Source organism: Mauremys reevesii, linkage group 26 (genome assembly GCF_016161935.1).
Source record: "Mauremys reevesii isolate NIE-2019 linkage group 26, ASM1616193v1, whole genome shotgun sequence".
NCBI classification, from domain to species: domain Eukaryota; kingdom Metazoa; phylum Chordata; order Testudines; family Geoemydidae; genus Mauremys; species Mauremys reevesii.
The window spans coordinates 16,150,095-16,163,774 of NC_052648.1; the positions used below are offsets into that span (position 1 = coordinate 16,150,095).

Here is a 13,680-nt window from a genome sequence, read left to right on the forward strand (position 1 = left end):
GCCATGTCACTAGAAGCTGTGTAGTGTAGACATAGCCTTAGCAATACCTATACCTATAGGCTACAGCTCACATACAGTAAGAACATAAGAACGGCCAAACTGAGTCAGGCCAATGGTCCATCTAGCCCAGATTTCTGTCTTCCAGCAGTGACTGGTGCCAGATGCTTCAGAGGGAATGAACAGAACAGGGCAATTTATCAAGTGATCCACCCCTGTTGTCTAGTCCCAGCTTCTGGAGTCAGATATATGGGGGCACCCAGAGCATGGGGTTGCATTCTTGGCCATCTTAACTAACAGCCATTAATGGACCTATCCTTATGAATTCCTTTTTGAACCAAGTTATACATTTAACCTTCACAACATCCCTGACAATAAGTCCCACAGATTGTCTGTTGTGTTATTTTATAGACCTCTATCATATTACCTGTTAGTTGTTTCTTTTCTAAGCCGAACAATTCAAGCCTTTTAAATCTGTTTAAGCCATTCCATTCCCCCAATCATTTTTGTTGCTCTTCTCTGAACTTTTTCCAATTCTAATATATCTTTTTTGAGGTGGGGCCACCAGGACTGCATGCAATATTCAAATACCATGGATTTATATAGTGGCATTGTGATATTTTCTGTCTTATCCTTTCTCTTTCTTAATGGTTCCTAATATTATGTACCTTGAGCAGATGTGTTCAGAGAACTATCCACAGTGACTCCAAGATCTCTTTCTTGAGAGGTAACAGCTAATTTAGACCCTGTAATTTTGTATATAATGGTTCCTAACATTCTATTAGATATTTTGACTGCCAGTGCACACTGAGCAGATGTTTTCAGAGAACTATCCACAGTGACTCCAAGATCTCTTTCTTGCGTGGTAATAGTTAATTTAGACCCCATCATTTTATAATAGGACTGTCGATTAATCGCAGTTAACTCACACGATTAACTCAAAAAAATTAATTGTGATTAAAAAAATTAATCATGATTAATTGCAGTTTTAATTGCACTGTTAAACAATAGAATACCAATTGAAATTTATTAACTATTTTTGGATGTTTTTCTACATTTTCAAATATCTTGATTTAAATTATAATACAGAATACAAAGTGTACAGTGTTCACATTATATTATAATTTTTATTACAAATATTTGCTCAGTAAAAATGATAAACAAAAGAAATAGTATTTTTCAGTTCACCTCATACAAGTACCATAATGCAATCTCTTTATTGTGAAAGCACAACTTACAAATGTAGATTATTTTTGTTACGTAACTGCACTCAAAAACAAAACAATATAAAACTTTAGCGCCTACAAATCATAGAATCAGAATCATAGAATATCAGGGCTGGAAGGGACCTCAGGAGGTTATCTAGTCCAATCCCCTGCTCAAAGCAGGACCAATCCCCAACAAGTCCACTCAGTCCTACTTCTTATTCAGCCAATCACTAAGTCAAACAAGTTTGTTTACATTTATGGGAGATAATGCTGCAGCTTGTTATTTACAATGTCACCTGAAAGTGAGAACAGGCATTCGCATGGCACTTTTGTAGCCAGCATTGCAAGGTATTTACGTGCCAGATATGCTAAACATTCATGTGCCCCTTCATGCTTCAGCTGCCATGACAGAGGACATGCTTCCGTGCTGATGATGCTTGTTTAAAAAATAATGCGTTAATTAAATTTTGACTGAACTCCTTGGGGCAGAATAGTATGTCTCCTGCTCTGTTTTACCCGCATTCTGCCATATATTTAATATTATAGCAGTCTTGGATGATGACCCAGCACATTGTTCATTTTAAAAAACACTTTCACTGCAGATTTGACACAACGCAAAGAAGGTACCAATGTGAGATTTCTAAAGATAGCTACAGCACTTGACCCAAGGTTTAAGAATCTGAAGTGCCGTCCAAAATCTGAGAGGGACGAGGTGTGGAGCATGTTTTCGGAAGTCTTAAAAGAGTAACACTCTGATGCAGAAACTACAAAACATGAACCACCAAAAAAGAAAATCAACCTTCTGAGGTGGCATCTGAGTCAGAGGATGAAAGTGAAAATGTGTCGGTCTACTCTGCTTTGGGTTGGTAGTTGAAGCATCAAGGGACATATGAATCTTTAGCTCATCTGGCACATAAATATCTGTCTACAACAGTGCCATAAGAAGGCCTGATCTCACTTTTGGGTAACATTGTAAACAAGAAGCAGGCAGCATTATCTCCTGAAAATGTAAACAAATTTGTTTGTCTGGGTGACTGGCTGAACAAGAAGTAGGACTGAGTGGACTTGTAGGCGCTAAAGTTTTGCATTCTTTTATTTTTGAATGCAGTTATTTTTTGTACATAATTCTACCTTTGTAAATTCAACTTTCATGATAAATAGATTGCACCACAGTACAGTATTAGGTGAATTGAAAAATACTATTTCTTTTGTTTTTTACAGCACAAATATTTGTAATAAAAATAAATATAAAGGGAGCACTGTACACTTTGTATTCTGTGTTGTAATTGAAATCAATATATTTGAAAATGTAGAAAACATCCAAAAATATTTAAATAAATGGTATTCTATTATTAACAGTGTGATTAATCATGCAATTAATCACGATTCATTTTTTTAATCACTTGACAGCTCTATTTTATATGTATAGTTGGGATTATGTTTTCCAATGTGCATCACTTGCATTTATCCACATTGAATTTCAGCTGCCATTTTGTTGCAGTCACCAGTTTAGTGAGATCCCTTTGTAATGCTTTGCAGTCAGTTTTGTATTATAATTTAGTATTATTGGCAAACTTTGCCACCTTACTGTTTACCCTTTTTTCCAGACCATTTATGAATATGTTGAGCAGCACTAGTTCCAATACAGACTCTCCACTGGGAAAAATTCACCATTTATTTTAAAAGATGTCTGTTTGTCTCTAACCACTTCTTTTGCTCTGTTGTTTGTCTGTGTTGACATTTTTTTGGTCTTCTTACTTTTTTTTTTTTAAATTTGAGGGTATACATTTAGTTTGAGCCTCTATTACGGTATTTTTAAAAAGTTTCCATGCAGCTTGCAGGTATTTCACTGTTGTGACTGTTCCTTTTAATTTCCATTTAACTAGCCTCCTCATTTTTATGTAGTTCCCCTTTTTGAGGTTAAATGCTACTGTGGTATGTTTCTTTGGTGTTTCCCCCCCTACTAAGATGTTAAATTTGATTACATTTTGATCGCTATTACTGAGTGGTTCAGTAATATTCACCTTTTGGACCAGATCCTGTGCTCCACTTAGGACTAAATCAAGAATTGCTTCTCCCCTTGTGGTTTCCACAACAAGCCTCTCCAAGAAGCAGTCATTAATGATGTCTAGAAAGATTATTTCTGCATCCCAGCCTGAGGTGACATGTTCCCAGTCAATATGGGGATAGTTGATATTCCCCATTATTATTGTGTTTTCTGTTTTTGTAGCCTCTCTAAGGCCCCTAAGTGTTCACAGTCACTGTCACCATCCTGGTTGATATTCCTACTGCTATACTCTTACTATTGAAGCACAGAATTTCTATCCATAGAGATTCTATGGTACAGTTGGAGTCATTTAAGATTTTTATTATATTTGACTCTATGCTTTCTTTCACATATGGTGCCACTCTCCTATCAGTGAAACCTACTCTATCACTCCTATATATTTTGTACCCTGGTATTAACATGTCCCATTGATTATCATTCCATCAAGTTTCTGTGATACCCATCATGTCAATATCCTCTTTTAATACCAGGCACTATAGTTCACCCATCGTACTATTTAGACTTTTGCATTTGTATACAAGCCCTTATAAAATCTGACAATATTTAGTTGTCTGCCTTCATGTGATGCAAGAAAGCTTATACTAACATCTGTTAGTCTATAAGGTGCCACAGGACTCTTTGTCGCTTCTTACAGATCCAGACTAACATGGCTACCCCTCTGATACCTTCTATTTAATTTGACGGTTTCTCCTTGGTTCCTACCTGACTTTATCAACTTCTTTCCTCTCCTCTTTACTAGGTTATGAAGTATCCCCTTTAATAAATCCTTCCCTAACGGATGTGCCTGTCTGAATTGTGGCCTCCTCACCTGTCAGCTTTCCCCAGTCCTTAGTTTAGAAACTATTTATGACCTTTTTAATTTGACATACCAGTAATCTGGTTTCATTTTTGTTTAGGTGGAACCCATCGCCTTTCCCAAATAGGCTCCGCCTTTCCCCCCAGTTCCTAATAAAACTAAATCCATTCTTCCAACACCATCATCTGATCCACACTTTGAGACCCTGAAATTCTGTCCGTCTAGCTGGCCCTGTATGTGGAACTGGAAACATTTCAGAGAATGCTCCCATGGAGGTCCTGGACTTCAGTCTCTTACCTAGCAGCTTAAATTTGGCTTCCAGGACCTCTCTCCTGCCTTTCCCTATGTCATTGGTACCTACATGTACAGCGACCACTGGCATCTCCCCAGCACTGCACATAAGTCTGTCTAGATGTCGAGAGATCTGCAACTTTCACACCCATGAGGCAATTCACCAGGCAGTTCTCCTGGTCATCACAAACTCAACTGCTTATATTTCTAATAATTGAATCCCCCATTATATTACCTGTCTTTCCTAGGTTTCAGAGTAGCAGCCATGTTAGCCTGTATCCGCAAAAAGAACAGTACTTATGGCATCTTCGAGACTAACAAATTTATTTCAGCATAAGCTTTCATGGGCTACAGCCCACTTCATCGGATGCATAGAATGGAACATATACATATATATACAATACAGAGAACATGAAAAGATGGGAGTTGTCCTACCAACTCTGAGGCTAATTAATTAAGAGAAAAAAACTTTTGTAGTGATAATCAAGATGGCCCATTACAGACAGTTTGACAAGAGGTGTGAGAATACTTAAAATGGGGAAATAGATTCAATGTGTGTAATGGCTCAGCCATTCTCAGTCTCTATTCATGCCTAAGGGTACGTCTTCACTACCCGCCGGATCGGCGGGTAGCAATCGATTTCTCGGAGTTCGATATATCGCGTCTCATCTAGACGTGATATATCGAACCCCGAATGCGCTCCCGTCGACTCCGGAACTCCACCGGAGCGAGTGGCGGTAGCGGAGTCGACGGGGGAGCCACGGATGTCAATCCCGCGCTGTGAGGACGGGTAAGTAATTCGAGCTAAGGTACTTCGACTTCAGCTACGCTATTCACGTAGCTGAAGTTGCGTACCTTAGATCGAACCCCCCCTCGCCTAGTGTAGACCAGGCCTAAGTTGATAGTGTCTAATTTGCATATTAATTCAAGTTCAGCAGTTTCTCATTGGAGTCTGTTTTTGAAGCTTTTCTGTTGCAAAATTGCCACCTTTATGTCTGTTACTGAGTGGCCAGAGAGGTTGAAGTGTTCTCCTACTGGTTTTTCAATGTTATGATTCCTGTTGTCAGATTTGTGTCCGTTTATTCTTTTGCATAGAGACTGTCCAGTTTGGCCAATGTACTTGGCAAATGTGCAGGGGAACGAGCACCTGATGGCATGGCTGATGTGATTAGGTCCTATGATGATGTCATTTGAATATATATGCAGACAGAGTTGGCATCGGGCTTTGTTGCCAGGATAGGTTCCTCACAGGTCTTGGGAGACAGACCTGTCCTTGCTTATAGACAGCCCCCCAATCTGAAGCAAATACTCACCAGCAACCACACACCACACCACAGAAACACTAACCCAGGAACCTATCCTTGCAACAGCCTTTGATTTAATGCTGTGTAGGCAGGTAGAATAATATCAAGCAGGTAAACTGAGGTGCATATTGTATTCATAAAAATAATACAGATATGTCCCTCGTTCTCCTCGTCCAGTCGTATTGAATCTCATTAATCATGCTTGGGAAGAGAATAAAGAGCTTCTCACAAAATACCCTGAGGCTATGAAATCCTCACTGGGAGGAGCTGCAAATAGTAGAGGTGAGAGAAACAATGCAAAGGGGGGGGGGTTGAAAATAGGGTCAGCAACTAGATCTCTCTGAAATACGCCTGGGGAAAAATAATCTGAGGCAGCCCCTTTTCTGCCACAGACACAGGGACACTTGGGAAGCAGGAGCTGCTGAGAAAAACTAGGGCCTTACTCTCCCCTGCCCTGTACCTTGTGCAGTCTTTACACCAATGCAAGGTAGAAACGTAGGACTGGAAAGGACCCCAAGAGGTCTTCTAGTCCAGTCCCCTGCACTCATGGCAGGACTGAGTATTATCTAGACCAGGGGTTCTCAAACTGTGGGTTGGCACCCCTCAAGGGGACGTGAGGTTATTATATGGGGGTCGCGAGCTGTCAGCCTGCACCTCAACCCCCGCTTTGCATCCAGCATTTATAATGGTGTTAAATATATAAAAAAGTGTTTTTAATTTATAAGGGGGGGTCACACTCAGAGGCTTGCTATGTGAAAGGGGTCACCAGTACAAAAGTTTTGAGAACCACTGATCTAGACCATCCCCGACAGGTGTTGTCCAACCTGCTCTTAAAAATCTCCAATGATGGAGATTCCACAACCTCCCTGGGCAATTTATTCCAGTGCTTAACCACCCTGACAGGAAGATTTTCCTAATGTCCAACCTAAACCTCCCTTGCTGCAATTTAAACCCATTGCTTCCTGCCCTAGTCTCAGAAGCTAAGCAGAACAATTTGTAGCAGCTGTAAAGTCCTACTATTCTGATGTGGTAGCAATTTACACCCACTTCACACTCACTTTGCCCTGGTGTAAATGGCTATACAAGGTACAGACACTCAAGAAACTAGCCAATAGGCTTAGAGCTGACAGTGAATTAGACATGAATTTGCACTAAGACATGGCTACAAAAAGCCCAGTGCAGTTTGATGCTGTATGATACAATGGCATCATGTCTCTGTGCATGGAAATTGTAGTGCCTTTCTCGATGGCTCCGGTGTGATATGCCTGGAATGTTGCCTTCAGTTCGGTGCATCCTGCTATCAGAAAGGCAGTGACGAAATGGAGGGAGTTCAGGTGGGCTGGTTGGAACCCCAAATTCCAATTCCACAGGAAATTCAAATTTTTTAAAAAAATTGTTCCGCATTGGAATGAAAACTCACAATTCTGACATTTTCCATGGAGCAGGAGGAGTCCAGAATTTTCGTTTAAAAAAATGGAAATGACATTCTGTGTCAACTTTTTCTAAACAAAATTGATGAGACTCCCTGAACTGCCTGTAGCTCTGTCTGCCTGCCAGGGGAGAGTGGGCGCCACTGAGAAGCCAGGAGCTTGTAAGTGATTGATGAGATAGAGAAAGGCACCATTTGGGCTGAATATTAGGGGTGGTACAGTGAGATGTATCAAGCAGGGGAACTCATCTTGCAGGAAGCAGTGGAAGCTGCACAGCTTGGGACACTTAAAATTGGACTGTGCCAGAGAATGGAGATGGAGAGGATGGTTTGGTCTTTTCCTTCTCTAACTTTGATGATCCTAGGACCCTATCCATAGCTGTATAAAACCTAGCTCACACAGACCAGCGTCCCAGGGCCACGTGCTGCCACTTCGGAGCACAGCCACGTTTAAATGTTTCAAGAAGTAGGACTGAGTGGACGTGTAGGCTCTAAAGTTTTACATTGTTTTATTTTTGGGACTAGAGCGCTTTCTTGCTTGGCAGCATCTGGAAGGGTGCTGAATAACCTGAAAGAAAACTCAGTGCTATTGGCATTGAACTCTTACTAACCTTGACTATCCCAACTAGAGACAGCGCTTAACCATGAGTATAAGGCAATGGACCTGCTCACCTGGCTCTCAGCCAGATGGCAGCGTAACCTCCTTTTTTTATTTGCTGCAGGAACATGTTCCCGCCGAACCTAGTAGAAGCCTGCTTCAAACAGGTACGGACACCGGTTCCCCATGCCTGCTTCTTTCTGCCCACCACTCTGATTGTCCTTTATGCCTGTGCAGAGCAGGCTGCACTCTGAACTGCACCTTTCTGGAGATGCAGCCCCAGGGATGGGTTTAGGCCACCTTTGCACCTCCCAGAGTGCACTGCTCCAACAACCACTGCAGCCTCCAGTATCAATTAGAGCAGCTCCCAGGCAGCCTTGCCCAGTCGTCTATAGATTGGTCAGCAGCCGGAATTGCTGGAGCACAGACTGGTCTGGCCACTACCCTTCCTGCTCTTGGCTTGCTCCTCTCAGGGGCCTGCCAGGGGGCAGTGTGGGGCCTTATATGCCAGCCCTGTGCTGTCTGTGAACAAGGGGAGGTCCCTCAGGGCTTTATAGTACCTGTGCATTCAGGAGCAGTATAAAATGCCCATAGCAGGAGCCCGAATATCTGGCCCAACGGTGTCAGTTGGATGTAAAATGAAACCAAACAAGATTCCCCACTCACAGTGCTAGCCATTGCACCATCCCCTGCTGAGCTGTAGAAGAAACTTCTTTCTCTAAGTGCAGGTAGCACAGCATCTGGGTCACTTGGTAAGCTCATTCAAACAGTATGTGTTTTAATGTGTTTTAATACAGCCAAATGCAAAGTCAGACATCTAGGAACAAGGACTGCAGGCCATGCCTACAGAATGGGGAGCCAGATCCTGTATCCAGTGACTCTGGAAAGGGTCTAGGGGTCATAGTGGACAAGCCACGGAACACAAGCTCCCGGTGCAATGCTGTGGCAGGAAGAGCTAATGCGACTCTTGGATGGATAAAGAGGGGTGCAGTGAATAGGAGTTGGGAGATGTTTCTACCTGTGTAAACAGCAGTGGTGAGACTGGCCCTGGAATGCTGTGTCCAGGTCTGGGATCCACATTTTTAAAAGGATGTTTTAAAAATTGAGAGGGTGCAGAAAAAATCCACGCAAATCATTTGAGGCTTGGAGAAAATGCCTAACAGTGAGAGACTTAAAGGGTTCGGTCAGCTACCCAGGGAAAAGGTGAATTCTCATCTTTTGATGTCTTCAGATCCAGACCGGAATCTTTCTGGAAATTCTGCATTGGCTAAACCCAAGTTATTGGGCTCAACAGGGGAAACTGAGTGAAATGTAAGGACCTGTGCTATACAGGAGGTCAGGCCTGATGATCTAATGGTCCCTTATAGCCTTACACTCTATGATCTAAACGTCTATGAATCCTTGCATTGAGCTAGGTAATTAGACAGGCCCAAACAGTTGTCAGCCAAGTCACTGGGAGTTCAGGCTCAGGCCCTTTATGCTGCTCAGCAGCTGTGGAGAAGTGCAGGGTTATCGTACAGAGGCTTGTGGGCACAGCTGATAATAGTGTATCATTTCAGTACAAGACACAGTACAGCACCAGGATCTTCACCAGAACCATCCTCCACAGCAGCAATGTCACAGCAGGGACCACTGCCAACTCACAGGCTTCCATGCCTGAGAATGTCACCGGCACCCTGGAGAACGTCACACGCACCCTTAGGAGCCTGCAGGAAGTGCTGAGCTTTGAGGAAACCATCCCCATCCCCGGCTCAGCCAGCGGGGTGAATGCGCTGGGCCTGGTGGTGTTCTCCGTGTGCTTTGGCCTGGTGATTGGCAGCATGAAGCAGAAGGGACGGGCCCTGCAGGAGTTCTTCAACTGCCTCAACGAAGCCATCATGAGGCTGGTGGCCATTATCATCTGGTGAGGAGCAGGGTGGGTGGGGCAAGGAGACCTGATGAGAGATGGGGGTAATTTTAAAGGTGACATGCATGGGGAAAACAAATGTGTGTGCGCCCCATTTTGCTCCTTAGTGCTGGAGGGAGAAGCCTGGATGGGATTTTCATTCATAAGCGTGTGTTGGGTTTTGTTTTTGTTTTTATCATAGATATATCAGGGAGGCCAGGACATGACCTCCTTAATGCTGCTTGAGGGCTCCTTGGAGAACGAGAGAGTTGGAGTGGGGAGTCACTAAGCCATTACCTAAAGGGGCAGGCTGCGAGTGTGGCACACAGAGAAATTTCCTCCCAGCTGTTTTCCAGGAGCTTTAGTTAATGTTGAATGGTATTGGGCCAAGTACCAAATCCTGTGGAACCCCATTAGAAACATCCCCATTCAGTGAATCCCCACTGACAATTACTTTTTGAGATCTGTCCATTAACCAGTTTTTAATCAATTGAACATGTGCTCTGTTAAGATTGTATAGTGCTAATTTTTAATTAGAATATCATGTGGTACTAACTCAAATGTCTTACCAAAGTTTAAGTATATCTATGCAGTTATTTTTATCAACCAACCTTGTAAATACTTCAAAGAATGAAATCAGTTTTGTTTGACAAGATGTATTTTCCATAAAACTATGTTGACTGGAATTAATTGTATTCCTATTCTTGGATTCTTTGTTGATTGAATCCTGTATCAGTTTTTCCATTATTTTGCCTTCTTGTAAGGCTAACTGGCCTATAGTTACCCAGGTCATCCCACTTGCCTTTTTTGAATATTGGCATAGCATTAGCACTCTTCCATCATTAACATCAGCAGGCCAGAAATATCCTCAGCCAGCTCTTTAAGCACTCTTGGGTTCAAGTTAACTGGGCCTACTAATTTAAAAATATTTATCTCTGGTAGATATTAACATCCTCCTAATTTACTAATCAGGTTGAAAGCACTTCATCATCCCTATGTGATATGAGTACATCATCCTGCCTCTTTCTAAATACAGAATAGAAATACTTATTGAACCGGGGCAGCAGAACAATGGGTGTAGGGGACTAGTGCTCCCTCAAGGAAATATTTTGGGGGAGGGGCTTATGTATTTATGTATGTCCCTTCCAATGTTTTCCCCCACAATATCTCATGGAAATGACAGTGGGATTGGGAGGAGGGGCTGGAACATCCTATGAGATCAGGTCAGCCACGAGGAGCAGGTAGGAACACCAGTCCTGTGCCTGCCTTCCAGCCACTGTGGGTCCTGGTGGGGACACTTGGCCCAGAGAGGGGCAGGAACATATGTGCCAGCTGTCAGAGTAGAGTGAGAGATGGGAGGAGCACAGGGCACTGGGCACCAGCTGCCAAGGAACTGTTGTAGGAATGCCAGTAGGAACTGCTGGGACACCCTTCCCCAGCCTGTTGCCAGCTGCCCCTCTCCCACCAATTTTCAGTAGCTCAATCTCGCTCCCCCTACTATCCATCTGCTGCACGCCCATTCACAGCAAGCTTCCATACTGAACCCTTCTGCCTTTGTGTATCATTATTAACATGTTTACCATGTCCATCTAGTAATGGGCCTATACCATTACTTGGAGTGATTTTTTACCTAATATACTTAAATTTCTTCTTAACATAAGAACAGCAATACTGGGTCAGACCAATAGTCCATCTAGCCCTGGATCTTGTCTTCTGACTCTGGCCAATGCCAGATGCTTCAAAGGGAAGGAACAGAACAGGGCCTTATTGGGTGATCCATCCCCTGTCGTCCAGTCCCAGCTTCTGGCAGTTAGAGGCTTAGGGACACTCAGAGCATGAGGTTCTTGTGTTATGTGAAGGGGTAAATAAAGCTTCCTTATCCACTTTCACTACACCAGTCATGATTTTTTAGACCCCTATTGTATCCCTCCTTAGTGGTCTCATTTCCAAGCTGAACAGTTCCAGTCATTTTAATCTCTCCTCATATGGAAGTTGTTCCAGCCCTTAATCGTTTTTGTTGCCCTTCTGTGTATCTTTTCCAATTCCAATATATCTTTTTTGAAATGGGGCAACCAGAACTGCATTCAAGGTGATGGCCTATCATGGATTTGTATAGTGGCATTGTGATATTTTCTGTCTTATTATCTATCCCTTTCCTAGTAGTTCCTAACATTCTGTTAGATTTTTTGACTGCCACTGCATATTGAGTGGATGTTTTCAGAGAACTATCCACAATGACTCCAAGATCTCTTTCTTGAGCGGTAACAGCTAATTTAGACCCCATAATTTTATATGTATAGTTGGGATTAGGTTTTCCAATGTGCATCACTTTGCATTTATCAACATTGATTTTATCTGCCATTTTGTTACCCAATCACCCAGTTTTGTGAGATCCCTTTGTAGCTCTTCACAGTCACCTTTGGGCTTAACTATTTTGAGTAATTTTGTATTGTCTGCAAATTTTGCCACTTCCCTGTTTACCCCCTTTTCCAGATCAATTATGAATATGTTGAACAACTCTGGTCCCAGTACAGATTCCTGGGGCACACTGCTATTTACCTCTTCATTCTGAAAACCATATATTCCTATCCTTTGTTTCCTCTCTTTTAACCAGTTATTGATCCATGAGAGAACCTTCCTTCTTACTCCATGACAGCTTACTCTGTTTAAGAACTTTGGGGACGGACCTTGTCAAAGGTTTCCTGAAAGTCGAAGTGCACTCTGTGCACTGGATCATCCTTGTCCACATGCTTGTCAACTCCCTCAAACAATTCTCATAGATTGATGAGGCACAATTTCCCTTTACAAAAACCATGTTGTCAAGTATTAGGGAGTAGCCATGTTAGTCTGTATCCACAAAAACAACAAGGAGTCCGGTGGCACCTTAAAGACTAACAGATTTATTTGGGCATAAGCTTTGGTGGGTAAAAAATCTCACTTCTTCAGATGCATGGAGTGAAGATTACAGATGCAGGCATTATATAATGACACATGAAGAGAAAGGAATTACCTCGCAAGTGGAGAACCAGTTTTGACAAGGTCAATTCGATCAGGGTGGATGTAGTCCACTCCCAATAATAGATGAGGAGGTGTCAATTCCAAGAGAGGCAAAGCTGCTTTTGTAATGAGCCAGCCACTACCAGTCCCTATTCAAGCCCAAATTAATGGTGTTAAATTTGCAAATGAATTGTAGTTCTTCAGTTTCTCTTTGAAGTCTGTTTCTGAAGTTTTTTTGTTCAAGTATAGCTACTTTTAAATCTGTCATAGAATGTCCAGGGAGATTGAAGTGTTCTCCTACTGGCTTTTGTATATTACCATTCCTGATGTCCGATTTGTGTCGATTTATTCTTTTACATAGGGACTGTCCGTTTTGGCCAATGTACATGGTAGAAGGGCATTGCTGGCATATGATGGCCTATATAACATTAGTAGACATGTAGGTGAATGAGCCCTTGATGGTGTGGCTGATGTGGTTGGGTCCTTTGATAGTGTCGCTAGAGTGGATATGGGGACAGAGTAGGCAATGAGGTTTGTTACAGGGGTTGGTTCCTTGTTGGTTCCATGTTGACTCTTGCTCAACAAATTGTGTTACTTTATGTGTCTGATAATTCCGTTCTTTACTGTAGTTTCAACTAATTTGCCTGATACTGAAGTTAGGTTTACCAGCCTGTATTTGTCAGGAGCACCCCTGGAGCCTTTTTAAAAAATGCGTCACATTAGCTACCCTCCAGACATCTGGTACAGAGCCTGATTTAAGCAATAGGTTACATACTAGAGTTCTGCAATTTCACATTTGAGTTCCTTCAGAACTCTTGGGTGAATAGCATCTGGACCTGGTAACTTATTACTGGTTAATTTAACAATTTGATCCAAAACCTTCTCTACTGACACTGCAATCTGCCACAGTTCCTCAGATATATCACCTAATAAGAATGGCTCAGGTGTGGGAATCTCCCTACCATCTTCAGCAGTGAAGACCGATACAAAGAATTCATTTATCGTCTCCGCAATGGCCTTATCTTTCTTCAGTGCTCCTTTAGCACCTCAATTGTCCAGTGGCCCCACTGATTGTCCTTAGCCCTGCCAGCCATGGATTTTATCCTG

General features: G+C 42.4%; 1 protein-coding gene across 7 annotated transcripts in view; it reads left to right on the forward strand.

Annotated features, from left to right (window-relative positions):
* Positions 1 to 13,680, forward strand: part of LOC120391770 (excitatory amino acid transporter 1-like) — a 125,342-nt gene that overhangs the window by 81,267 nt on the left and 30,395 nt on the right. For all 7 annotated transcript variants that reach the window (XR_005591475.1, XM_039515844.1, XM_039515840.1 and 4 more), the window contains 2 exons: positions 7,816 to 7,858; positions 9,251 to 9,594. Coding sequence is in view for 6 of the 7 variants with exons in the window: in XM_039515844.1 (XP_039371778.1) it covers positions 7,816 to 7,858; positions 9,251 to 9,594 (387 nt within the window). In the remaining variant the exon portion in view is untranslated. The remainder of the gene's footprint in view (positions 1 to 7,815; positions 7,859 to 9,250; positions 9,595 to 13,680) is intronic.